Source organism: Ochotona curzoniae, unplaced genomic scaffold (assembly GCF_017591425.1).
Source record: "Ochotona curzoniae isolate NIBS_2020 unplaced genomic scaffold, NIBS_Ocur_1.0 contig_2210, whole genome shotgun sequence".
Lineage (NCBI taxonomy): Eukaryota > Metazoa > Chordata > Mammalia > Lagomorpha > Ochotonidae > Ochotona > Ochotona curzoniae.
The window spans coordinates 3,238,362-3,264,124 of record NW_024465369.1 but is presented as its reverse complement, the minus strand read 5'-3'; the positions used below and the strand labels follow the sequence as shown (position 1 = coordinate 3,264,124).

The 25,763-nt window shown below is 38.4% G+C and overlaps 1 protein-coding gene across 2 annotated transcripts in view; it reads right to left on the bottom strand.

Annotated features, from left to right (window-relative positions):
- Window positions 1-25,763, bottom strand: part of R3HDM1 (R3H domain containing 1) — an 89,147-nt gene that overhangs the window by 26,770 nt on the left and 36,614 nt on the right. The window contains exons 16-18 of one of the 2 annotated variants that reach the window (XM_040971504.1): window positions 20,731-20,832; window positions 18,374-18,667; window positions 9,535-9,658 (exon numbers count right to left, since the gene is read on the bottom strand). In XM_040971504.1, the coding sequence (XP_040827438.1) occupies window positions 9,535-9,658; window positions 18,374-18,667; window positions 20,731-20,832 (520 nt within the window). The remainder of the gene's footprint in view (window positions 1-9,534; window positions 9,659-18,373; window positions 18,668-20,730; window positions 20,833-25,763) is intronic. The other variant, XM_040971505.1, reaches the window with a different exon arrangement.

The window sequence follows — 25,763 nt, the reverse complement described above, 5'->3', positions numbered from 1 at the left end:
GAAAAGAACTCCTAGGGTTGGCACTATGGTCTAGTATGCTAAGCCTCCACCTGCGGTGCCAGTATCCATTACAGGTGCAGGTTAAAGTCCCAGCTGCTCCATTCTGACCCATCTCCCAGATCAAGGCTTTGGAAAGCATGCAGGATGGCTTATGTTCTTGCTCTGGTTTCAGAACTGCCCAGTTCTGGTCACTGCAGCAATTCAGGCAGTGAACCAGTGGATAGAAGATCTGTCTCTCCATATCTCTCTGCCTTTAAATAAAAATATATATGAAAAAGAGCTATTCAGTTTAAACAACATCTGATCTCTATTGCAGTTAAAGGCTGAACATGTATGCCATGAAAAACCAGACAGCCTAAATTATTGAAATCAATTATGTTGGTCTCTTGTGTCTGCTCTAAAATTCAATCCGAAATTTCTATATCTTTTTATTTTAAATGCTACATTTATGATTGCTCCAACACTGCCACAGAAAATCTAAACAGCTAACATTAACATGACCTGTCTTAGGGTTTAAGGCACTGTTCTGAGCACTTCACCTGTGTTAGCTCACTCAAAATCTTATGAAATATGTTTGCTTGTAACATCCATGTTTCAGATGAGAAGCAAAGTTCCAGGAAGGTTCAGACCCTGCCCGCAGTCACCAGTAGTGTATGTATCTGGGACTTGGGTTCTGATTCTAAACCTTACTTTTCTAAGGGACAAGAACAGAAGTAAAAGAATTACACTGCTCAATAAACGAGACCCGTCTTTTTTTCATTTCTTAAGAATTTCTTCATAGGTTAGTTAATAAAGAATCTCGCTATAAGTTTGACATGCAGAAATATGTCTCAAGATAAACTAACCGTAGAAAAACAGAAGTATTATCAATCAATCCAATGAATCAGGAAACTTCTTATTTGAATTATAAACATTGTTACCCAAAGTAGAAATCAGGATGAAAGGCTGTTAAGAGTAGTTAGTTCACATGGTAGCTTTAGCAAGTGTAGAGACTAAAAATATACCAGGGTGCGAGTTTGCATTATTCACAAATAATGCAGTCTTCCTGGGGGGAACTTTCCTTTTAATCTTTTTGCCCACCACTGCCAAGATGTGTCATTGGTGATTTATGCATGCTAAAGTTACACTCTTTCCTTTGTTACACCTGCTTTACCTGTATACAACAACTGGAAGGAAAAGAGGAGGCTCAACTGCTGACATTCTCAGGTTCCATGACCCATGTTCTGTGCTTACTCTGAGTTTTTCAATTTCAATCTCTTTTGTTTTGCCTCGGAGGTATATTATGCTTAAGATGTACACTTGTTTTCATATTCCAGATGTGTCTACAGATTTCTCTAGCACACCCTTCACAGATCTTGGTGGTCTTCTCCACAAAGTAAGGCTGCTTTGCCAAGAAGTTAAGACTATCCAGTGGGACAATGCCAGCTTAACCTGTGGACCCCTTGAGTGCAAGGAGATTTAATGGGCAGCAGAGAAATCACCCTGTTTCAAAGTGAAGCTTTGAAGTTTCATAAACAAGTACACTATTCCTTTCCACTGAGCGGTTTTCCATTTAGTTTTACATTTGTCAGAGGAAAAACCCCAGGTTTGAAACATACTGGGTGGAAAGCCACCAGAGTCTGACAAAAACTTTTAATGCTGCCACAATTGAAAGAACTATTTAATATCTGATGCTTTTATATCAGCTCTGTGTATTTCCTGGAAGGAAAATTCTACTGGCATTAGGACAGGTACCTAAAAAGTTTCCCCAGAAGATATTTGATGACTCATTCATTCCAAACCAACCAACTAGTCAAAAGTATTAATTTGTGTTTAGACGAGAGTAAGCATTTAAAGGTTACTAAAAACTACTGACGTTATTCTAATAAGAAGATGGTGGGATGTACACTGGTCAAAGTTACTATAATTATAGGCAAAACTTATTTAGTTGGTAAGTATTAAAAAGCACAAAAAGGTGCTGACATGGTGTTTTCAAAAGCTAAATCTTAATCTACAGTACCAGCATCCTATATGAGCTCTAATCCCAGCTACTCCATTTCAGATCCATTTCTTTGCTAATGACCTGCAAAAGCAGTAGAGGCCTGCTCATGGCCTTAGGTCCCTGCACCCATGTGGGAGACCCGGAAGAAGCTCCTGGATCCCAGTTCTGGTCTGGTTCAGTTAGACTATTTGTGTAGTGAACCAGCAGATGAAAGATCTCTGTCTCTCCTGCACTTTCTCTAACTCTTTCAAGTAAAACAGTTATGGTAAAAAAAAAAAAAAAAAAAAAAAAAAAGACCATGACACTCCATACATTATCCCATTAATCAAACAATCTGTGCAAAATCAGCAAGAAATCACTATCAACACTAAAACAAGGGCCTGGCATGGTAGCCTAGTGGCTAAATTCCTCGCCTTGCATGTCCCAGCGGCTCCATTTTCCTTCCAGCTCCCTGCCTGTGGCCCAGGAAAGCAGTCAAGGACGGCCCAAAGCCTTGGGACCCTGTACCCGTGTGGGAGACCCAGAGGAAGTTCCTGGCTTCTGACTTGCATTGGCTCAGCTCTGGCCACAGTGGCTACTTAGGGAGTGAACCAGTGGATGGAAGATCTTTCTCTCTGCAAATATGTGGATAAATCTCAAAACAAACAAACAAACAAACAAACAAACACCCCACTGAAACAAAATATAACAATTACAAACATAACTTGCTTTCTGTAATTTTCTTAATAAGAACTGTATCTTAAAAAAACTGTTCAGATTGCCAAAACTCCTCTGGACCTACGGGTACATAAAGGAATTCCATGCTGCATGGTATGGACTGTGATACACAGTGGAATCTTCTAGAGAAGCGACACTTTCAGAGTGCTAATCTGTTTATTCAGAAATAATGAAGAGGGTTATATAGTTCTGATAGTGTGGAAAGCACAGTTTGAAGATTGCCAATTATAAGATAAAACAATCCAAATGATCTGCAAAAGAGGGAGAAGGTAAAGGATTAGGAAGAAGTAGATTCCTAGAGAATGACAAGTATCAATAGCCTAAAAAATGCTACAAGAAGCGTGTTTCCAGTACTCTAACATTCCACATACTGCCAATTTTGCTACCACTTAAATATTCTTTCTGTTTTAAGACAAAAAAGGGCCTTCCTCAAATTTCTTTAAAATGAACCCATTAGCTACAGGAAAACAGAATATCTTTTATAAAAATTTCTGTCAATATAAAAAGAAAAAATTTTCAAAATAAGTGTGTTTAGTGACACCAAACAACAGAGCAAATATCCAGCTCTTAAAGGAAATGTTTTTAACACTACCATTATCCTTTGGTAATGGATTGTACTGTTAGAATTTTATCCCATTTCTTCCAACACTTTCAGAGGAAAGCTCAATCAATTCTGCTGGCTGAGAAAACTAGGACAATATGATTTGATGGCTTAGGCACTGCCCTGGAGGGATCCAAAGACGATTCTATTTTTAACTCCCTATCTCTTATCAGAGGAGAGTAGAAGAAAATACACTGCTCAGCAGAAAAAGTCTGGCAAAGCCTTTATCTGGCCAGTTTTACTTTTTTATGGGTGACCTGAATTATCATTTGTGTTAAATAATATTATTAATAACACAGAGTAAACATAACCACAAAGATAAAAAAGAAAAGAAGGGGGCAAGTGGGTTAAACCACCACTTGGTGTGCCTGCAACTGAGCACCACTTCTACAGCTGCCTGCTAAGGTATCTAGGAGGCAGCAAGTGATGGTCCAAGAACCCCGGAACCTGCCACCTTTGTGGAAGAGCTAGATGGAATTTCTGGTTCTAGGGCTTGGTTTGGCGTAGCTCTGGATGCTGTGGGCATTTGGGCAGAGAACCAGCAGACAGAATAGGTGTATCTTCCTATTTACCCTTCCTAAAACAAAAAAATTTACTTATTTATTCATTTGAAAGGCAGTTACAAAGACATTGTCCAACTGCTGTCCACTCCCCATACAGCTGTAAGTGCCTGGTCTGGACCAGGAGTATGGAGCTTCTTTCCAGTTTCCCATGCAGGTAGAGGCTCAAGGACTTGGTCATTCCCTGCTGCTTTCCCAGGCATACTACCAGGGTTGGAAGTGGAGGAGCTAGGACTTCAAAAAGTGCCCATATTTGATGTCACTATGCCACAGTGCTGGCCCCTCACTTTGTTAAAAAAAAATTTTGTATGTACATATGTATATACACATATACATAAAGAAATTAAGACTTGCTTAGTCAGAACAGCCTTAAACCTTAGCTTATTTCACTTAACAGTACTACTAAATTTCTTTAAGAATGAATCTGTACAAAGGAAGCACTGTAAAGGTAGCTCTGTATTGCAGTTTAAAGACAACCATTTCCTAAACATAAAATAACCCACAGGCAAGCATTTTCAAGGCAACTTAGATAAGTTGTGTTCCTATCATCAAACTCAAGCTTATAATTCTGGTCAGTGTCACTAGTTTAGTGGGTAGGGAAGTTCAATGAGGATACCACTGCAGGTCTATATGGAAGGAGACAAAGCTGCCATCACAGCTGTACTTTCCTCCCTCTATCCTCCTATGTTCTCCTATACCTGCACCTGAAGTAAACATACAAGCAAGCAGAAAACAACTCTAACAAAAACAGACATGGAAGTTATGGTTCACAGCTACTTAAATGACTTCTTGGGAAGTCTTCATAACTCAATGAAATCTATGGGTACTTACCAGATATATTTGGCTCCAGATTTCAGTGGCGGCAGATTAACGGAGAAGGGAAAAGGGAAATAGGTGCATTTGTAGGTGTTATAAAGTGTCTGAATCTGTGTTGGTCACATAATACTAACAAATGCTCACAGAATCAAGGAAAAAACAAGCATAGCCAGGGCCACCACCTAGTAATACAAATACAAAATTCCTATTACTTGGGTCAAAGGTTGTCAGTAAAAAGTAACTGAGTAGTGTCCCGAGTCTCAGTATGACACAGCTAAACCTTTAAGATGTCCCTCCCACTTACAGAGAAGCGTCATTTTTCTTCAATGCCTGCCTTTTACCCCCTAATTTTGTGCCCAGAAGTGCTTCCAATATTCTGTGTCCCTTACAGATAGTTTATCCTAAAATATCACTTCAGCAGGATTCTACCAGATTCTACTAGAAGCAGAACTTCAGCAGTTCAGAACCATTTGGTTCTGAGTTATTCGGAAAACAGACTGAAGGTTTAAAACACTGATAATTTCTGGATTTATCAACTGGTTGCAAAACTAAAATTATATTTAAATTTGAATATAAAGAATCACCCTGCTTCCCATAGGCTCTCAGTAATTTCACAGTTTTGGGGAAAAATGTTTAATTTTAGCTTTGGTAGGAGCTGCAACAGTTCAAATGAAATTACATGTCTTAGGTCCTCTTATTGTTATGCTCTAATGAATAATAACGTCCAAAAAAGTGTATGCATTTTACTTCTGTTAATAAGTTTGTCATGCTTAAGTCATTTAACTTTTCAGATAAGCTCTAAATCAAACTAAATCTGCCATTCTAACTGCTTTGGAATAGAAATTAAAGAAATAGATTTCATCAAAATTTGAAGGTGACATTAAGGTAAAGATTTTGTCTAAATTCAAATCCCTATTTCTGAGTATGATGCATTATTTAAAGGCATTACATTTAATGGACAATATAAGCAAATGTTAATACTTTAATACATCATTTAAAAAATGCAGTGGAAACCTGAGTAAAAAGAAGCCAGGAAGCAGCTGAAAAAGAGACCGGTTCACTGTGAGAAATGTAAACCTCTCAGACAGTGCTACGGCCCCGAATCCAACAGCTCAGGAACAAGGGCAATTATGGCAAAATATTAAACATATGTGGTGAAGCTGCAAACTTTCTCAAGAGTCATAAGAATGAAGGCAGCTACATGAAAATGAGTCAGGGCTTCAGAAACCTAAAATATTTTAAATTACTTCCTGCAGGAAAGGTTCCTATATTATACAAAGTGTCTTATATGTACATTTACGCTATACACTTTATGATAAAGGGTTAGGATAACAAGCTTCTATTACTGCAACTGTCAAGTATTATCTTTTGATATCACTGCTTGCATAACAGTAATTATTGACAGTACATTGTTAAGATATTGCAAAGCAATTCTCTGATATTCTACCTTTCTGAACTACAAACAAACTCACAAGACACACGGAATCATGGAATTTCAGACTACACAGCGGTTTGAATAGACAGTACAGTAAATCTCCCTTACACTCGCAAGCAAGTGCAGTGAAGTCCAGATGTTTTAAATGATTTACCTAATGGTTAAAAAACTAAGGGGCATCAAGATCCTGAATGCTACTTCCTTGTTCTTTTATGTTTTACAAAGCATTGCAGCAAGAATTCCTCTGTTCCTGTTAGCAGAAGTTGACTAAATCTTGTTTGAATAGCGAGTAATTTCACATTCATTATGAAAGACAAGGACTTAAGCATTCATTTCCTAGCAGTCATGTTGACAGTGATTTAAATCCAGCTTCCAGAATAGACATTTATTGTCAAGGAGATCAATACAACTATGATCAACTGGCACACCCAAGAATAGAAGCACTTTAGCCTGGAGGTATTTTTCCTAATCTCCCTACTCAAAAAGTACAGAACATTATATATTTCTACTGTCCATATCCTATCAACCTAACATTTGTCTCAACTGGATTTCTATGAAATCATATATATGCAATTAGATATTATTTATGCCAAGTGAAAAAGATAATGCTCAAAGGCTATCAATGTGTTCATTGTTTGGCTGAACAATTATTTACACCACTGTATAAAACAAAGAAAGTAAAACATTCTTGACTTATTGAAAAGTATTGTTTGACAAGAAATGAAAACACATGATTTACAAACAATTTCTCATCTTAAATGAATTAAGATTGTGGAATGTAAAGAAATAAAAAAAAATTCTAAAAAGGAAATTGATAAAATCTTTTGTTCAACATAAAAAAATAAATGAATGAAGTGAGCTTAAGACTCCTATATCCTACACTGGAGCGGTCTGTTTTTCATTTTTAGCTCTGGATCCCAGTTGCAGTTTCCTGTCACGTGCTCCTAAGAGGCAGCATACGATGGCTCTAGTGATGGCCACCCACATGGTAGACCTGGCTCCAGCCCCGCCTGGGTTTGTAGGGGAGTGAGCTAGTGGGCCGAAGTATTCTATCTCCATCTGTACTTGCCTCCCTCTCTCACTTCTCAAATCAAAGCAAATTACTGAGACAAAATTTGCTATAAATCTTTAAATCATAAGCAAAGCAACTTCCTTATTTTTCACGGATTTTACCATCCTATTCTGACATAAGCATAGCTGCATACCTTTCTGTATGCTTTTGCCAAAAAAACAAGCATTAGCTAACTACAGAATATACAGATTACAATGATTCTTTACTTAAGTTTGAATTTCTACTGATTCTCTAAAAAGTTTGAATGTAATTATCAACACAGCAGCTGGTACTGCCATTGCTGACCATCTGCTTAAAGAGAAATTTTCTCTTATATTTATGTGTAATAAAATTTCTTTCTGCTTCAGGAAAGGATGCTTTTTAGGATTTATTTACTTTTATCCTTTAGGTTTATGACATTCAACTAAATCTGTACGTTAAGAGGATACTATAAAAAGTAATTCAAAGGACAAACCCTAGTTATAAAGGGTTATTATATCATGACACATGCTGCAAAATACAATTTCAGAAAATATTTGAAGACATATTTTCTGTGGTTGCATTAACCAGACACAATGTGGCCATTATTCTTCCCATCTTATCATATCCAGCATTAGTGAACGCTCCACAATTAAAGACACTACTGATGGCTAAATACATGTTATTACAGATAGTTTAGCCCTTCAATTAGACAATTTTACTCATATTCCATTAAGTGGAGTTTTTTCTGAGCGATGCATTTATATTAATACTTTATAATAATCTGTGATTAAAAGTGTCTACTTTTATAGGCAATTTGGCCATGAAAAGTAGTAAAACTTGTGCCATGGAAAAGCAAAAACTTAATAAGGTCCACACAAATACAGAACAGGGGATTTTTTGCTTGACTCATAATAGGGTATAATTTTACGTAACATAAAGCATTTCATTAGCAGCATTTAATAAATAAAAAGATAAATTTCTTTTGACAATTATCATGCATAAGCTGAAGTTTGCGTTAGAATTTTGCAGGACCAAAATGAAAACACAAAAATCAATTAAGGCCTATGAAAACTCAGATAATGTATCACTTCTACTATAATAAAACAGCAACATAGAGAAGTACGTAGTGTCATGACCAATAATTGCTGATGCATAAAGAACAACTTCTGACATTTGAAATTAAAGCATGTAGAAGCTTATATTATTTCACATGGGCTATATTTTTAAATTTTAGATAAATCAGAAACTGAAAGGAGTCATACTTCAGACAGATGACAAAATGTAACTTGGTTGAATGACCACTGTTTGTACTCACTACTCTTTGGAAGAACATTTGTCAAATGTACAACACAGGGAAATACCACATAAAAAAAGGAAGAATGCATATACTAAGTATAAGACAATATGTAGGGCTAACAAATTAAAGACTTAAAAGTTCTGTAGCGCAGTTAAGCTAAATATGATTCACATCCGGAAAAGGAAGTTAATTCGTCACCATGACTATTAAAGACTGCCACACCAAGAATAAACTAGGCCAGGGCAGAGGCATTTGCCCTGAAGCAATGGAAATCCTTAAGCATTCCACACCATAACAAGAGCAATAAACTGCTTCAGTGACAGCCAAGGTCAAGCAAAAGTGCTTTTAAGAGACTGACAACAAAATTCTGCTTCAATTATCACAATTATCAAAGTTTGGACAGAACTGCACATATAGATGGGACAGAGAAATGACTTTCATGTAAATAAGTAAGACACTCTTAAAACCGTAATTGTCTTCACTGAATGCTTGCTGAAAATTTGACAGGAGGCAAAAAGAAACAATGTTGGGTTTTAGTAAGTTTTTTTTACAACCTTGGTATTACATTGAATCTGGTTTAAAAATATTTTTCAATGAATAATCACCAACCCGAGAGACAAAATACAGAAAGTATACACAGAAATGCTTGTTTTAAAGGAATTCCTACTTAGACATGAAAATATCATCTCTATGCTAGTGTTTCCAATCAAAGTTGTGTGGTCTGGCTCTTTGCTTCTGATCAGCAACTCAGGAGCTATCCTGATTTCCCTGGCCTCTCTAGCCTAAGCATAGGTGAATTTGTAGGTTTTCTACTACAATGGCAGTGAGAACTGGGTAGGACCCATGTAGTCTGGTAGACTGTACTTGGAGCTCTAAATCCCCTTTAGGATAGTGACCTGGCAGAAAGGGTGTGAACATTTTCCCACTTCTATAATCTTGCTGGTATTTATCCCCATAATATACACCTATCTGAGATCCTTGCTAGAGGAGTTGGGTATTACCTTAAACAGCAACATGGTAACAATGATATAAAGGTAGGCTGACAACAGGAATGCCCATAGAGAAGACTGCATGGCATCAGAAATGCTACTCACCTGTCTGTTGTGCAGGCTGTGGCAGTGGTTGGTTTATATGGGAACTGTAGTGGACAGAGGGGACTGGACGATACTGAGGTTGACCAGAGTGATAGTGGCCTGGAGCACAGTAACAGGCTGGCATCTAGGTTCACAAGTTTTGAAGAAAAATATTAATTTTACTAGCAAACGGATCTTTTCCTTTTCATCTGAGATGGCAACAATCTCTTCTAGCACAAATTATCTGAAAACATATTATTATTTTTAAATTTACCTGACAAAAATTAAAAATATATTCAAATGATTAGTATACATCAAAGAATCTAAAAATGTGCCCACCAGTCATTAGTATTTTTTTGCTTACTTATTTCAGATCGCTCCTTTACAAAGCAAAACACTTTTGAAACTGCTAAATGCTCATTCCATTTCCTTTGCTTACTCTGCTTCCCACATTAAACTCATTTTCTTAATTGGTGTACATTATACCTACAATTACATTTTTGAGAGAGAGTGAGTGCTTCCACCTACAATTAATTAATTCCTCCACAGGTCCATCAACTCCCAAGGCAGAAGTTACTGAACACAGTACAGGTCCCTCACGTGGTCACAGGAACACAGTTATTTGACCTATCAACGTGACCTGCCAGGGTGTGAACTGCCAGGAAGGATCAGGAGTGGGGAATGTGTTAAATGCTTGCTCTGCCAAAAATTCCTTTAAAATTCTGACTATGTATCTGTTATCCATACATAATACTGAATATTCCAAAATTCAACATTTATAGTAATTTCAGGAAATTTATTTCACAATTATTGTTGTTCTAAAAATTTAGCTTTCTTGAAAAATATATTGTTATCTCATTTATTTTAACTGCTAAAAACAATTCATTATATAAATAAACCAATATAGGGGCCACCATGGTGGCATAACACACTAACCCTCCATATGCAAGTGCTAGCATTCCATATAGGTGGCAATTTGTGTCCTGGCTGCTCCACTTCTGACAAACCTTCCTGCTTATGGCCTGGGAAAGCAGTGAAAGACGATTCAAGTCCTTGGGTCCCTGAAAGAAGCTCTTGGCTCCCAGATTTAGATTGGTTTACCTCCAGCCATTGTGGCCATTTGGGAAGTGAATCAGTGGCTGGAATACCTCTTACTTTCTCATGCCCACTCTGCAAAAATACACATTTCAAATAAAAATAAATCTATAAAAGGAAAATCCTAGTTTATTCATAATTAAACTCTAGTTTAATGCATAATTGCACCCATTTCAAATTTTTTCCTCATATTTTAAAGTGCATTAAAATAACAAAAAGCCCAGCATGATTTATTTTTCCTTCTGGTGCTGTTTGTATCACTAGTGATCTTTTCTTAGATTAGCCTGAGCTACCTATTTTGGGGTGAAGAATAATTAGTCCTGTAATATAAAAGTATGTGATAAATTAACCCTTAAGAGATTCATGAGCTCTCTCAGGTTCTGTCTGTCTGTTTGGGTTATTTGCAAGAAAAGCAGAGAGCTGTGGAGATCTCAAAGAATGACCATCACATCTAAAAAATCAGCCACATATAAAATTGCTAGCATAGCTGTAAGTTAAGAATCTCAAGTTTATCAGAGTTTACTCTCTTTGAAACACTGGAACAGATATAATACATATATGGTATTCTGATTTTTTTCTAAAGGTATCAGCAAGCAACAGGTAAATCTTTTTTTAAAAAAATATTTATTTAACTGAAAGGCAGAGCAACAGAGAGGGAGAGGTAGAGATCTTCCATCTGCTTATTTACCCTCCAAATGGCTCCAAAAGCCATATCCAGGCTAGGCTGAAGTCACAAACCAGGAACTCCATGCAGTTCCCATAGGCTGGCAGGGCCCAGGTACTTCAGTCATCACCTGATGCCTTCCCAGGTGCATTAGGAGGAAGCTAAACAGGAAGTGATGGGATCCAGGATCCAGATGGGATATCAACAGCTTAACCCACTGTGCCACAAACGCTGGCCCAGAAACACCTATGTAAATCCTGAATTCAGATCCCTGCAGTATTAAATATAGAGACAAACAATGATTTCATTTTATTCTTAATTGAAACAAAACATAATTTTTAAAAGGTAAAATTGTTAACATTTAATTTTGGGGTTTATGATGCATTTGTACTTGAAAAAAGTCATGGGTAACTCAGTAAAGGATAAGTGTATGATGTAGACATTTGGCTGAGTAATTAGAATGCCCACATTCCATACAGGAGTACCAAGGTCTGTCATCTAAGCTCCAGCTTCTAATTTCAGCTTCCTGGTAACACAGATGCTGGGAGGCTACAGTGATGGCTCAAGCAACTGGGTTCCTGCCCAGTTGGAACCCATGTGGGAAATCTGTATTAAGTTTTCAGATCTTGCTTTAATTACCACCAGATCAGCCCAGTACAGCCTTAGCTATTGAGAGCAGTTAGAATGTGAACCAACAGATGGAAAAATGCTTCTTTCTCAAATAAGTAGGTTAACAAAAAAAGGAAAAAGTTCATTTAGATGCAAAATATTTTTTCAGAACCATGCATAATGGGGGTCTTTAAGAAGCTCATGGAAAACATGTATCATGACAGAACTAGGCATGGATTTCCGAATATATATATATTTTTAAATAAATGTATCTTTTTCAAGTATCCTTGTATGCATATGCAATATATACGCACAGCAACAATAAAAGAATAGAGAAATGGTAAGTGGACGTACAGTTACAAGTCTGCTATCCTTTTATTCACTTTTAATATTAAATTTGATTAAATATGGTAAACTAAAATTACATACTATAATTATTAGAAAAACGCACATCCACGAGATTCAAAAGGATGCACATAAAAATACAACAGAAGAAATAAAAGCCAGTAATAACACAAAGTTCCAATAATAAAAAAGGCAGAGAAGGCAACATACAAGGAATAAAATGCAGACTGGCCAAGCAGAAAACAAGTAACAGTGTGGTAGACTTATATATATAATATGTCAATGAAAAAATATCAAAGGTCTACTCACTGCATTTTGATCAGTGAAAAAGGTAAAATTCAATTATATACCGTGCATAAAAGACCCAAAACACAAAAGTTCCAAGGAACAAGATAGGAGGTAATATTTAAATGTTACTCAAAGGAATGTGCAACCCACTCAGACAAAATATATTTCTAGAGATGAAACAGTACTGGAACAGAGAAAAATATCCCATGCTAGTATGAATAAAAATACTGAGGAACTATGATAAACTCCTTAATGTAGATTCAAATAACATAAAAATGAATAGAATTTAAGGAAACAGAAGAATTCAAACATAACAGTATATGAAAGAAGTGAATTATGACCTCAATAAATGGATAAATATTGTATATTCATTAAGATTTAAAGATTCCAGGCCCAGACCTGGCCACTACAGCTACTTGGGGAGTGAATTAGCTGATGGAAAGACCCCTTTTCTCTGTAACTGTGCCTTTCAGATAAATAAATCTTAACAACAACAGAGGATAGGTGTTTATAGTAGTAAAAATGTCTGTTAGGACAACTGCATTCTGGGGCTGACATCAGGTTGTGGCACAGACAAAGCCATTGAATGGAACACCCACATCCCATAGGGTGCTGCTTCAGGTCTCTGCTGTTCTGCTGCTTTGTATCTGATCTAGATCTCTGCCAAGGCTTTGAGTCAAACAGCAGGAAAGGACCCAATTATTTCAAGTTCCTTGCTTCTGTCTTTGGCCTGGCCCAGCCTTGATGGCTGAGAGCATCAGGAGGAGTGACTAGCAGATAGAAAGTCTTTTCTTTCTCTGTAAGTCTAACTTTCAAATGAATGAATGAGTAAATCTTAACAAACCAGACAGCTGTTTTCTATAATAAATGCCAGGGCTCTTGCTATTGTATACTCTGGTAGCAGCGGCGATGGCTCAAGTGACTGAATTCTTGCAAACGTGGGAGACATGAATTCAATTCCCAGCTTGCAGCATCGACTATAGCTGGGAGTTGCTGTGAGCATTTGGGGGTTAGGGATGAATTAATGGATGGGAGCTCTTTCTGTCTCTCTGCTTCTGAAAGAAATGAAATTTAAAAGGCATTGAAAAAAAATCAGGAGATTTAATACTGCAAGACTGCAATATTACTGAAGGAGATCCACATATTCAGTGCTGCCACTTATCAAAATTCCAAAAGCCCCACTGTCTTAAAGCAGTGAGAAATTCTATTCTCAAATTTATATGGAACTGCAAGGGTTCTAATTAGCACAATAAATATTGAAATAGAAGAACAAAGTTGAAGGAATCAGAATCTTTATTCTTACTATAAAGTTAACAATGACTAAAATATGGCTGTCTTGTTCTGTAAAAAAAAACACAGAATTGTAGAATGTAACTAGGACTAGGGGAAAATTAATTCCTTACATTTACTATCTATCAACTAATATTCATCACAGGGTTCAGAAGAAAAGAAATGTATCTTCAAATGATAATGCAGTAACCAGACACATTCTTGCAAAAACAATGAAGTGGACCTTTAAGTCAAGCCATGTACAAAAATGATTTCAAAACCAATAAATGACCTAAACATAGGAGCTAAAGTCAAGAATACATATGGAATAAACCTTCCTTTTTTATGCTTGGCAACAATTTCTCAGTTATAACACCAAAAACATAAGCAACAAAAGAAAAACATGGACAAACTGTTCTGCATGAAAATTAGGAGTTTCTGGGTACATTAAATAATGTTATGTAGAACAAATACCATGAAGAACTGATAAAAATATCTAAAAATTCCATATGTAAAATCTAGTACTCCGAAGTTTTACAACACAACAAAAAGTAAACAATCATTAAAAAAAAAAAAAAAAAAAAAAAGAAAGCAAAGTGATGGGGGTTGAGACATAATGTCTTTGCTTGAGACGCCTGAATCCACTACTCCACTTCCTACACACATTAGGAGTCAGTAGTTGGTGGCTCAAGCATTAGAGACCTGCTAGATACCTGGCACACCAGGATGGAGTTTTAGATCCTGATTTGGCCTAACCCAGTCATATGGGGAAAGAAACAAAGAATGAAAGATCTCTTCCTGTAACACACACAGTCTTTTAAGGGGATGAATATCAATAAATATTAACAACAAAAGGCCAAGGATTTCAGTGGTCCTTCTTCCAAAGAAAGATGGTGAACAGATGTTTAACAGTAATTATTACTAAAGAGAAATATGAATCACTGGGCGCTCCGAGCGGGGCTAGACTCCAGCACCATCTGGTGCTCTGGAGGACTAGGGTAATTGTAGAACAGACTAGGCTAGGTCTCTGCACCTACTGAGCTATGTATAAGCTGTGTCTGGGTATGGATGAGCCTAGGCTGGGTTGAAACATCCAACAGTAAGATATGGAATGGGATAAAGGCAGGTCAGGAAAGGTCACTCACTGCTCCTGCCAGGACAGGAGATGGACTATGTAGGGCTGGCCCATGGACACACCAGTACATGAAAGATCTGGCACTGGTAGAGGTTCTGATGGAGGAACCTGGGAAACTGTCGGGACAGTCCCTGCAGGTAAGCGCAAGAACCATGAAAGGGAATATCCCAGGCCAGGCCAGGGAAAGGTATTCATCAGCATGCATTTGGTGCAGGTTGTGGGAGGACCAGAATGAACCAGTTCATATTACCCACTGGTGAATGTGAGCACCAGAACAGAGTCTGGGCTGTGCCAGGTTTGAACACAACAGATATGAGAAAACATTATGGCTAGGATGGGGTGCTGGCTGGCTGGGCTAGGCTGTAACCCCCACCAGTGGGAACTGGAATTGGTGGTGGGGGCCGAACCAAGATACAGCACCCACTAGCAAATGCTGAGGCGACCTGGGCCATGTCAGACTGGGTCACCAGCACCCAACCAGCACACATGAGAACCAGTAGGGGAAGGAGAAAAGCTGGTAGGGTAAATAGGGAGGGTTCCCTGCTGGACAGTCACTCCCACTTGAGAGCGTGAGTTGGGATGGGAGCAGACCAGACCAGACAGGGCTACAGCACCTGTGGGTGTCATGTGAGCTAGATCAGGGGAAAGTCAGGCTGGGCTGACTGTTCCTACTGGTGCAAGCATAAATTTAGAGTGGGTGCGGGTTGGTTGGGTATTGCTGCAGCATCAGCTGGAAGATGCTGGCACTGGGGGCTAATTCTGTCAAGATCAACCGCAGAACCACCTGCAGAGGGCATGAACTGGGAGTGGGAGTGGCCCAGTAGGGAAATAGTGGCATCTCCCTCTTGGGTGACCACCCCCACTGGAGAGCATGAAAACCAGGACTGTGGCAGTCATGGCCAGACAGACAGGCACCTGCCAGCACATGTGTGGGCTGGAAAGTATAGGGCTGGTTGGGTTGAACTAGGCTTCAGTGCCCTCTGACTTGTGTCAGAGCTCAATCGGATGTGGGACAGACCGGACAAGTTGGCTGTACATACTGGCAAACACGGGAACCAGAATGGGGGTGGGCCTGGTAGGGGTTACTGGGAGTCACCCCAACTAGGCTGCAGCTTCCACTGGTCTGTGTGAGGGCCAAATGTGTGCTGGGCAGATTCAGGCTTGAACTGCAACACACATTGGTTCATGTGGAAGACAGGGCTAGAAACAGAAAGGACCCAGCAATTGCAACCTCCAGCATATGCATAAGCTGACTGGGTTCAAGGACCGTGACAGAGCCTATATTGGCATGCACAGAAGAATCAGGTCTGGGATCACCTTAGATGAAGATTCTTTGGGGCACCCTCCAACTGAACTGCTGATTTCAGAACCCCAATCATAATTGCAGGTTCCATAGTATGACCACAGAGTGCATGTGTCAAAGCTGAGCCATCTCAGAGGCTCAGACAGAACAGTGGACAGCATATCCAAGTGCACAAGGAGGAAATGGTAGTCCATCGGAGCATGCAGAGGGCACCTAGTACCACAACAGAGGATGGAGGAGGACAGAACAAATCGACCATCTGGCCCAGCCATGTGTTGGCAGTGAAGATCTGGGCAAACAGACTCTAAGGTAGACTATGTCAACCAGCAGATTCTGGAAAGATTTCATTGTGCTTGGAATGGCGAGATTGGCAGCAATTCAGAACTGTTGAACTATCCAAACCACTTGAGCAGTGCCCTTGCAGCAAGCCCCACATTGGTGACCCTGAGACTGAGGGGGGAGGTTGGGTGTGGCTTCTTCTTTTATCTCCCTCCTTATTCCAGATATACACACACACAAAAATGTGGAAACAATGGTCTTACCCACATTCCTGGAGCCCTTGACCATTTGTGTCCTAATCAACTATGTAAAGATTATTTTTAAAAAAATGATATAAATCAAAATAATGAAGAGGTATTATTTTGCACCCAATTGGAAAACAACTGTTTGGTAAGAATGTGAAGAAACTGGAATACTGACAGGAAGAAACAGGAATACTGACTTCCTATTAAAGAGATGAAAGATGTTCTGAAACATCTTTCAGGGTCATCTACACTGTTAATGCACGAAGTTCCACTTTAATGTTAACTTTTAAAAAGATCCCCCAAACTCCAAAATAAAAAGTCTCATAACACCTAAAATGATGCAATTCAAATTCTTTTCAGATACATATGAACCATTCTCTAAGAGAAACTTTGTGTTGGACCATAATTTCACATAAACAGAGTCTAAAACATTGAAATCTTCTCTGCTGACATGGGATTAAAAGATAAATCACTAATAATAAAGTACTTAGAAAGCCCCCAAATATTGGGAAACTAAACAACATGCTTCTAAGTGAGTCAAAAAAGTCACACAAAACCAGAAAATATTTTAAACTACTCAACAACAAAAATATAACATACAGTATCCAAATTTTGTATTACAACATGAAGTCGTCTTTACGGAAAATTGATAGCATTACAAAATTTGTGAAAGAAGGAAAAATACTGTAGATCCTGAAGACATTAAATGGATAATAAGGGGACATTATGAATAGCTTTTCAAACTTAATAATTATGTATGAAATGAACATAAAATATCAAACTTGATGAAAAATAGGAATTTGGTATACTTGCATTCTAAATTTGAAATTTAAAAATTTGCCTGCAAGAAATTAGAGTACACATGAATTTACTGTTGAAATCTAGCAAACATTTAAACACAAAGAACTCCTTTTCCACACTGTACTGGAGCTCCTAGCTAGTACAATAGGAAGGAAAGGCATACAGATTGCAAAGAATCTGGATACAGAAATAGGTCTAAATGTGGAAATTCAGACCTACGGTAGACAATTACTAGAATCACTGAATTAAAAGGTTCACAGAATACATGATCAATATGCAACAATTAATTGTATTCCTTATAAACTAGCAATTAGCAGAAATAGAAATTTAAACACAACCCAATTTTAGAGAACTTAGAAACATCAGTAGCTAGTGATAGTTACTGAAGTATATGTAATATCTGTGTAACAAAAACTAGAGAAAACTGCTCTTAAAAAGTGAGAAATGTTTCAGTAACTAGAGGGTTGATGTGTTCCTACAATACTGTTAAACTGTTTACTTTCTCCAAAATGATCAACTTATTCCGGAAATGCTACCATAAATCTCAAGTATGCTTAGATTCTTGTGTTTCCCTGTGCCAACTAAAAATAACACAACTCTTAGAGTCACAACAAAGCCCACAGGTCACAGAGTCTGTCTGAATGAAACATCTAGCTGTCATATTGAGGTTAGCATGCACCTCAAAATCTTCAGATGAAGGAAGAGAACTATATGTGGTATTAACACATTCTCACTAATTCCACCAGAATTTTAAAACAAGCTCCTTGAAGTTAAGACTTATCTTAAGTGAGAGACTTTCATGAAGAAAGATGGAAAAGCAAACATACCTGTGGTGAGGGCTGCTGAATATACCCCTGCTGCTGGAGCACAGGCTGGCTGACTGGGTGTCCGGCAGAAGAATAGCCAGCAGTAGGGACTGGCTGCCCAGGAGGTAGTGGGGGTGGTGGAGGAGGAGGAGGTGGTGGTGGTGGGGGCGGAGGGGCTGCTGTCATGATATAACCAGATTGCTGTGGGGACTGAAGAACAACAGTGGACTGGAACATGGTGGCATGAGGGTCTGTGCCATCAGTAGATGGCTGGCGGGCAAGACTCATGTGGCTGAACTGAGACCCAAGGTTATCCTATTGGAAAAAAAAAAAGAATCAGAAATCAGCAAGCTGATTATACATCATTGAAACCTATCAAAGAAAAACATTTCCTAGTCTTTAAATGAGTTCCAGTAGTATATAACATGGAAATCACATACATCTACAAACTGAAAGGATGTATCAGAACTTCAAGAAAACGGAAAACTCTGAGGCTGGAGGGCAGGAATATTGCAATGATGTCACTACAAATTGTGTTTAAGATGCATCTTAAGGAAATGTACCGCACGCAGAGAATGAAAATTAGGATGTGAAATGGAAATTGGACCTCTTTATAATGAACATTTTCTTTAAGGACTTCAAAACATAAATAAACAAGGCACTAACATTCTTGAAAAATATCTCACCTCTTCTTCACAAAGCAACATTCTGCTTCTATGTACTGGTGTATCTACTAATCAAAATTACTTGCAGAAATTCAATATTTAAAATTGAACCACTTAATCCTTTCTGTAATCTCTCAGAAATAATTTGGATATAAACTCTATTCTTAAGCAGTGTAAGTCTATTACTGAAGTAAGACGTTAGACAAATATAATCCAAACAAGTTTCCTCTTGTTTTTGCTACCAGGTAAGCAATCAACCAATGGTCTCTAAACAAGGTAGGATCATGATTTATTTGTCATCTGTTTCTTTGAATCAACAGCTCTTACTGGTCTAGAAACTATCACTAATGTGGGCTCAACTGAGTTTGCTCTCAGTCTGTCACAGATCAGGAACAGTATATGCCACAATAAGTTAGAAAGTCGATGAAAAAAGTTAATATATAAAATTATGTCAACTGGAGTTGTATGATCAAAATGGACATGTCTGCAGTATCTAGAGTCTGTTGGTTTTGCTAAGTAAATCAAAGCTATAAAGAAAATAAAGGACTGAAAGTGGAATCTGGCTAATTAAAATATGGTTTTATTCTTCCAAATAATTATTCTGATACACTAGTATTACTGCCCTAATCCAACAAATGGTCTCAAAAGAAAAAACAAGGCAGAAATCTTTAAATACCAAATAATATGAGCAAATATTTCTGAAAGACATAGATTCTAGAACTAAGTATCACTGTCATGGTCATCTGGGGAAAAAGCTATTTATTTTTTCTGGTGAAAGCAACATTTTCCAAAATCTTCTTCATAATTTTTTTTTGGCTATTCCTTTCTGGATATTTTCAATCTCTTGGTGCTGGCAAAATTTCACTTTTCAGAATGGGAGTGACTTTTGAAAATCATAGAGTCTGCAAGGGTAAATAAGGGCACCTTAGCTACAAAAAAAAAAAAAAAATCCCAATAAACCAGTATGTTTTTAAAAGTGCTGTGAATTATTTCTGCATATAGCTTGCAAAGTGACTTGGAAAACAATTCCAAAAATACAATGACCATATAGTCTTCAATAACTTAACAGTGGGAAAACTATATATATAGTTAGGAAAATTCATTTAGAGGGAGGAAATGAACATTTACTCAATTGCTATTTCATGTTGATACATTATGCAGAAGGCATTTTGTCTTATTAGCTTATAACTAGAAAATCACACAGCAAACATATGGAACTAAAACTCTGGGTATAACTTGGGGCACACTTTGGGTTAAAGGAGGCTTCACTGTTGTATATTTATAGTCACTGGCTAAGTACTGACAGATCTTCTTTGAAAATACCCACTAGAGCAAGTCCTTAGTAGCTGTACAATTTAGCCCAATACCTGGTAATGAAGCTACTGAGCCTGAAGTACTGAGGAGAGCACATAAAATGCTAACTTAAATCAAAGTGACATCCCAGCAGTGCAAAGATTTTGCACTAGTTCAAAATGAAAATTGTCTATAATTTCTTAGCAGCAGGATGAGCTGAAGATTATTTCACAATGAAAAATCAGGAAATGATTAAGATTTAAAGACTAAGTAATCTATGTAAACTATATTTATGTTATAGATGAATCTGTCTTTTAAAAAAAAAAACACCAAAATTTATATTGTATTGATCATACTCTTGAGCATTTATCAAACAACTACCCACAGAAACAATGCAGGAGGTGAATAGAGATATAGTACCACGGAGTATTGCTGGGTGGGTGAGACTGGCAGAAGCGGGGATGGGTAAGGGGCTGTAGAGCACTGAACAGGCTGTGAAGAAGACTGCAGAGGACGGGCAGGCTAAAGAATAACAGGTTGGCAAACAATGTTAATGTCAGAATAAAATGTTAGAATTACACAAGACACAAATTTTTACCTGGTAACAGCTTAAACTACACTTACAGTCAGTCACAATGTACTATAGGCAACAAGTAACACTAAATGAAGCAACTAGAAATAATAACATTTAACAAACCCAACCATAAACTTACCATATAATTAAATAACTTGTGCTAAAAATGTTATTACAAATAAATTGAAGCAGATAATTTAGGTATTCAGACTCTTATTACCTAACCAAGAAGCCTAGATAGAATCAGTAAAGCAAAAGTGTTTTTCCTTATATCCTCAGTTTATGAAAAAGCTGTCATATGAGATTTATTTATTTATTATTTTGAAAGACTGAGCTGCAGAAAGAGAGGGAGGGTTAAGAGCGAGAGAGAGATGTCCCATCTATTGTTTCACTTCCCATATGGTTAAAACCACTGGCTTCTTACTGGTCAGAAGCCAGAGCTACTTCTGGGTATCCCACGTGGGTACAGGGGCCCAAGGATTTGAGTCATCATCAGTTGATTTCTGAAGCACAACACCAGGGAGCTGGATTGGAAGCAGAGGTCAGGACTCAAATCAGCACCTATAAAGGCTCAGTGTCTGACACAGGCAGCAAGTTTTCATCCTTTACACGACAGTACCCTAGAGATGCCTTACATAGGTATATAACACTAAATTATGAAAAAAGACTCCACACATTGTTATCATCACACAGTAATAACGGATACAATATGCTGATTTCCATATTTCATAGCCAAGATTAAATGCTAAATTAGAAGCAGTTACTAAAATTTGGTAATTTTATGAAAAAAAAAAAAAAAACTGCCCAAGGAACAGAACATGTAATGTCCTCATACAAATGTGGCAACAGAAATTCATTTCTTTCATTTATGGAACAGAACACTTCCCTGTAACTAAATACATTTTAACTAAAAGCGTAAATTAGAAGCTGAAGAAACTGCTTAGTTGAGCTCTTGGGTCACTAAAACAATATACTTGTTCTTTAGGACCAAAAAGTAAGGAAAAGTTTTATGTTTACTCAAAGTAAACAACAAGAAGTGTTGTTAAGAATGAGGAAATTTTAGGTGGGCGCTTTCTAGGCAGTTAAGATCTTGACTATGACAAGACACCCACATCCTGGGACTGTTACTGTGGCATAGTGAGTAAAGCTGCCATTTATGATATCAATGGCTTCCTTCATGAGTACAGGTTCAGGTCCCAGCAGCTCCTTGATAATGTGTTTAGGAAGGCAGCAGAGGACCAGCCAAGTCCAAGTAGTCACGCCTCTGTGCATACTTGGAGCTTGTGGTTCTTGGCTTCTAGCTGATCGAGCCCTCACCACTGAGGTCATTTGGGGAGCAAACCAGTGAATGGAGGGTCTGTCTGTCTCCTTTTCTCTAACTATGCCTTTCAGATAAAAAACAAAAAAGACACCCATACCCTAATATTCACATAGAGACCTGGTTTTCATTAAGAACTCACAGATTTGGCCCCAGTTGTTACAAGCATTTGGGGAGTGAACTAGCAGATGGGAGCTCTCTGTTACTCAAATAAATATTTTAAAATCATTTAGAGGGAACATGCAGGGCCATCTATGAGCTAATACTGCCATCTGATTTAATTTCCCAACTTCATAGTTTGTTACAATGAGGAACTACACATATTGACAAAAAGACTTCTATAGGGGCTGGTGGCACGGCATAGTGAGTTAAGTTGCTGCCTGGAATGCTGGCCTCTCCACTTCCAACCTAGTCCCTTTCCCAATGTGCCTGGCAAATCCTCGAACCTGTACCACATGAGAGCCCCAGGTGAAGCACCTTGCTTTGGCCTGTCCCAGTCCTTGCCAGTATAGGCACTTGGGGAGTGAAACCATGAATGGACGAACTCCCTCTCTGTCTCTCTTGCTCCCTTTCCCCTCTACCTCCTCTTTCTAAATCGGAGAAAATTAGTCCACCTTATCTGATGAGAACTTTTGGTTAAATTATGCATTCATGAATCTCCCTTGGACAACATCTCTGAAGACAACAGTTTAAAAATGCAAGCTAAACTAATAGAATATGAGTGTTTAGGCAATAGCCTAAATAAAGAGAATTTCTTAACAACTAAAGTGTATGATGAGTTGATTACCAGAGTATTCTTAATATAGTATGTATAAAAATGAAATGTTAAGATAATCTTAGTATACAAAGAAAAAAGGTAAAAGCACAAAAAAGGGTAAAATTTGCAAAGGTCTACAGAGTAGTATCTGGATCCTCACAAACTTTCATTAAAAACAAGCAAGTTCCCCTAAGAGATAACAGTGTGTATTACATTAAATGAACTGTAGTCTCTTCAAAATTTTAAAATACAAGCTATCAAAGTGTTAAATAATTGAGATGTAACGTTCCTTCAGACAACTTGACCTCTCATGTAAGTATGAGATAAGCAAAGGTTTTAGTCTGCTAGAGTATGACAAAAGAATACTTTGACCACCAACGGTATAAATTGATGCCTTCCAGAATTTCAGGTGGCAAATAACTGTCGATCAGAAGACTGGCTGAAGTAAAATTCTGACAACACTAGCAGACGGGAAAGTCTTAGCACTGCCTTTTCCTACTAGAATTACAACTGGTTGCAAAACAATATTCACCTAAAGTGATTAGTTTTTTTATACAGAATGTTCAAGAAATCTAGTCCACCTGAAGGTTTTGGCAATCCCGTATTATCTTGTTTGGCTACTTGAAACTTCATGAATAATGAATGAGAAGGACAGTATCATTTGTGTTTTAACAGTGTTTCTACATCTAACATACTGCCTGATAAACGTGGGCTGGATAGTGGGCTTAGTGAGGTTGAGGGTAGGCTCCAGAACCCACTGATGTGTACAAAAGCTGAATGGGATATGGGAGAGACTGGACTAGTCTGTTGCACATACCTGACTGAGGCTGGGGGCAGGTCTTGTGGGGGTTATCAGAGGTTGCTCTACCTAGGCTGCAGTTCTTGCTGGTTTGCATGGAGGCCAAGTGTGTGGTGGGCAAAACTAGTTTTGTGTATGAGATGGGGCTGTGGACAGAACTGACTGGGAAGCTGCATCCATCACTGTGTGTGTAGGCTGATGTGGATGATGGACTGAGCTGGAACCTGCACTGGCTGTCACATACAGGAGTTAGGTCTGGGATCACCTCTGGCAAGGTTTCTTTGGGGACCCCTCTTCCAACTGGATCACTGGACTCATGGGGAAAATCATAGGATCTGTGGTCTGAGTGTGGAATGCATGCGTCAGAACTGGGACTCCTTGGCTGCTGAAGCCTGTGTAGCGGATGGCATGCCAAGACACACATGGGAGACTTGACAGTTAACTGAGGCCTGCAGAGGGAGTCTAGTATCACGGCAGAGGATGGAGGGGGAGGGCAGAACAAACTGAACAACAGTGCAAGCCAAGCACTGACAGTCTCTGGACAAGTGGAGACCCCAAGATGGACTACGTCAGCCAATAGACCCTGGAAGGATTTCCTCAACCTTTGATCAATGGAATCAACAGCATCTTGGACCTACTGGAACCACTTAAGAAGCACCCATGGAACACACTCCACATTGGGGACCCTGGAATGACACCAAGTGGCTGCCCACATCCCCAGATACTGATGTTGTTAGGCTGCTTGGAGCAGTTCTATCGCTTTCTCTACTTGGCCCTTCCTTGAGACACAGAGGAAAAAAAAAAAACTTTGCAACAATTGTTTCATTCACTTTCCCCTATTCCTTGAACCCATCCCACTCTAATCAGTGGTCAACATGAGCATGTATCCTTCTCCACTATATAAGCATCATCAAAATTAAAACAAAAAAGGAAAAAAAATTTAATATATGCCCTGACATTACAATCAATGTCAGAAAATTCATGCATGGAGTTTGATACATACTGCAAGACTTGCAATTATCTCACAAAGGCATCTGCTTCTAATTCAGGCCGCTTACAGCTGGCTTTCAGATTGCCTCTTACGGCTCAATCCGACAGTTATTGGTAAGTGCACAATCACAATCACAAATTCATTTAGAATTTTTGACTCTGTCAGACTAACACTATTTTGGCTTAATTATACCCAAAAGACAATCATGTTTAAACCATTTCTAGTGAAATACAAAGTCAGCCACATAACAGGACAAGAAAGAGGAAACTCTTTGGGATCAGAGAACTAAACCAATACAATAAGGCCAAGGAAGTTTTATGTTTGAATAAATATAGCTAAAAAGTCTTGGGAAAGTGATTCGGGAATCTTTAAAAACAAGAGGTCAGTCTTTTTGTTTTAATAAAATTGCCTTTGCCACTCTTAACTATCTCCACTGACAGAGGTAAAACCATTTTCATGGTATGTGAAAATGTAATTAAGGTGCTTCCATGTATAAACTTTCTTGAAACACAAATAAGGGCCTGGCACAACAGCGTAGTGGTTAAGGTCCTCGCCTTGAACACCCGGGATCTCATATGGGCGCCGGTTCTAATCTCGGCAGCCCTGATTCCCATCCAGCTCCCTGCCTATGGCCTGGGAAAGCAGTCCAGGACAGCCCAAACCCTTGGGATCCTGCACCTGCATGGGAGACCTGGAAAAAGCTCCTGGCTTCGGATTGGCTCAGCTCCAGCTGTTGCGCTCACTTGGGGAGTGAATCATCGGACAGAAGATCTTCCTCTCTGTCTGTCCTCCTCTCTGTATATCTGACTTTCCAATAAAAATAAATAAATCTTAAAAAAGAAAAAAAAAATCCACAAATGAAAGGTCCAGTATGTGAGGCAGCATGTTAAGCTGCAGCTTGCAATGTGAGCATCTTATAAGGGCATTAATTTGAGTACTGGCTTCTGATCTAGCTTTTCCGTAATGTGCCCGGGAAAGCAGAGTACTGTCCACCCAGTCCTTGGGCTCCTACAC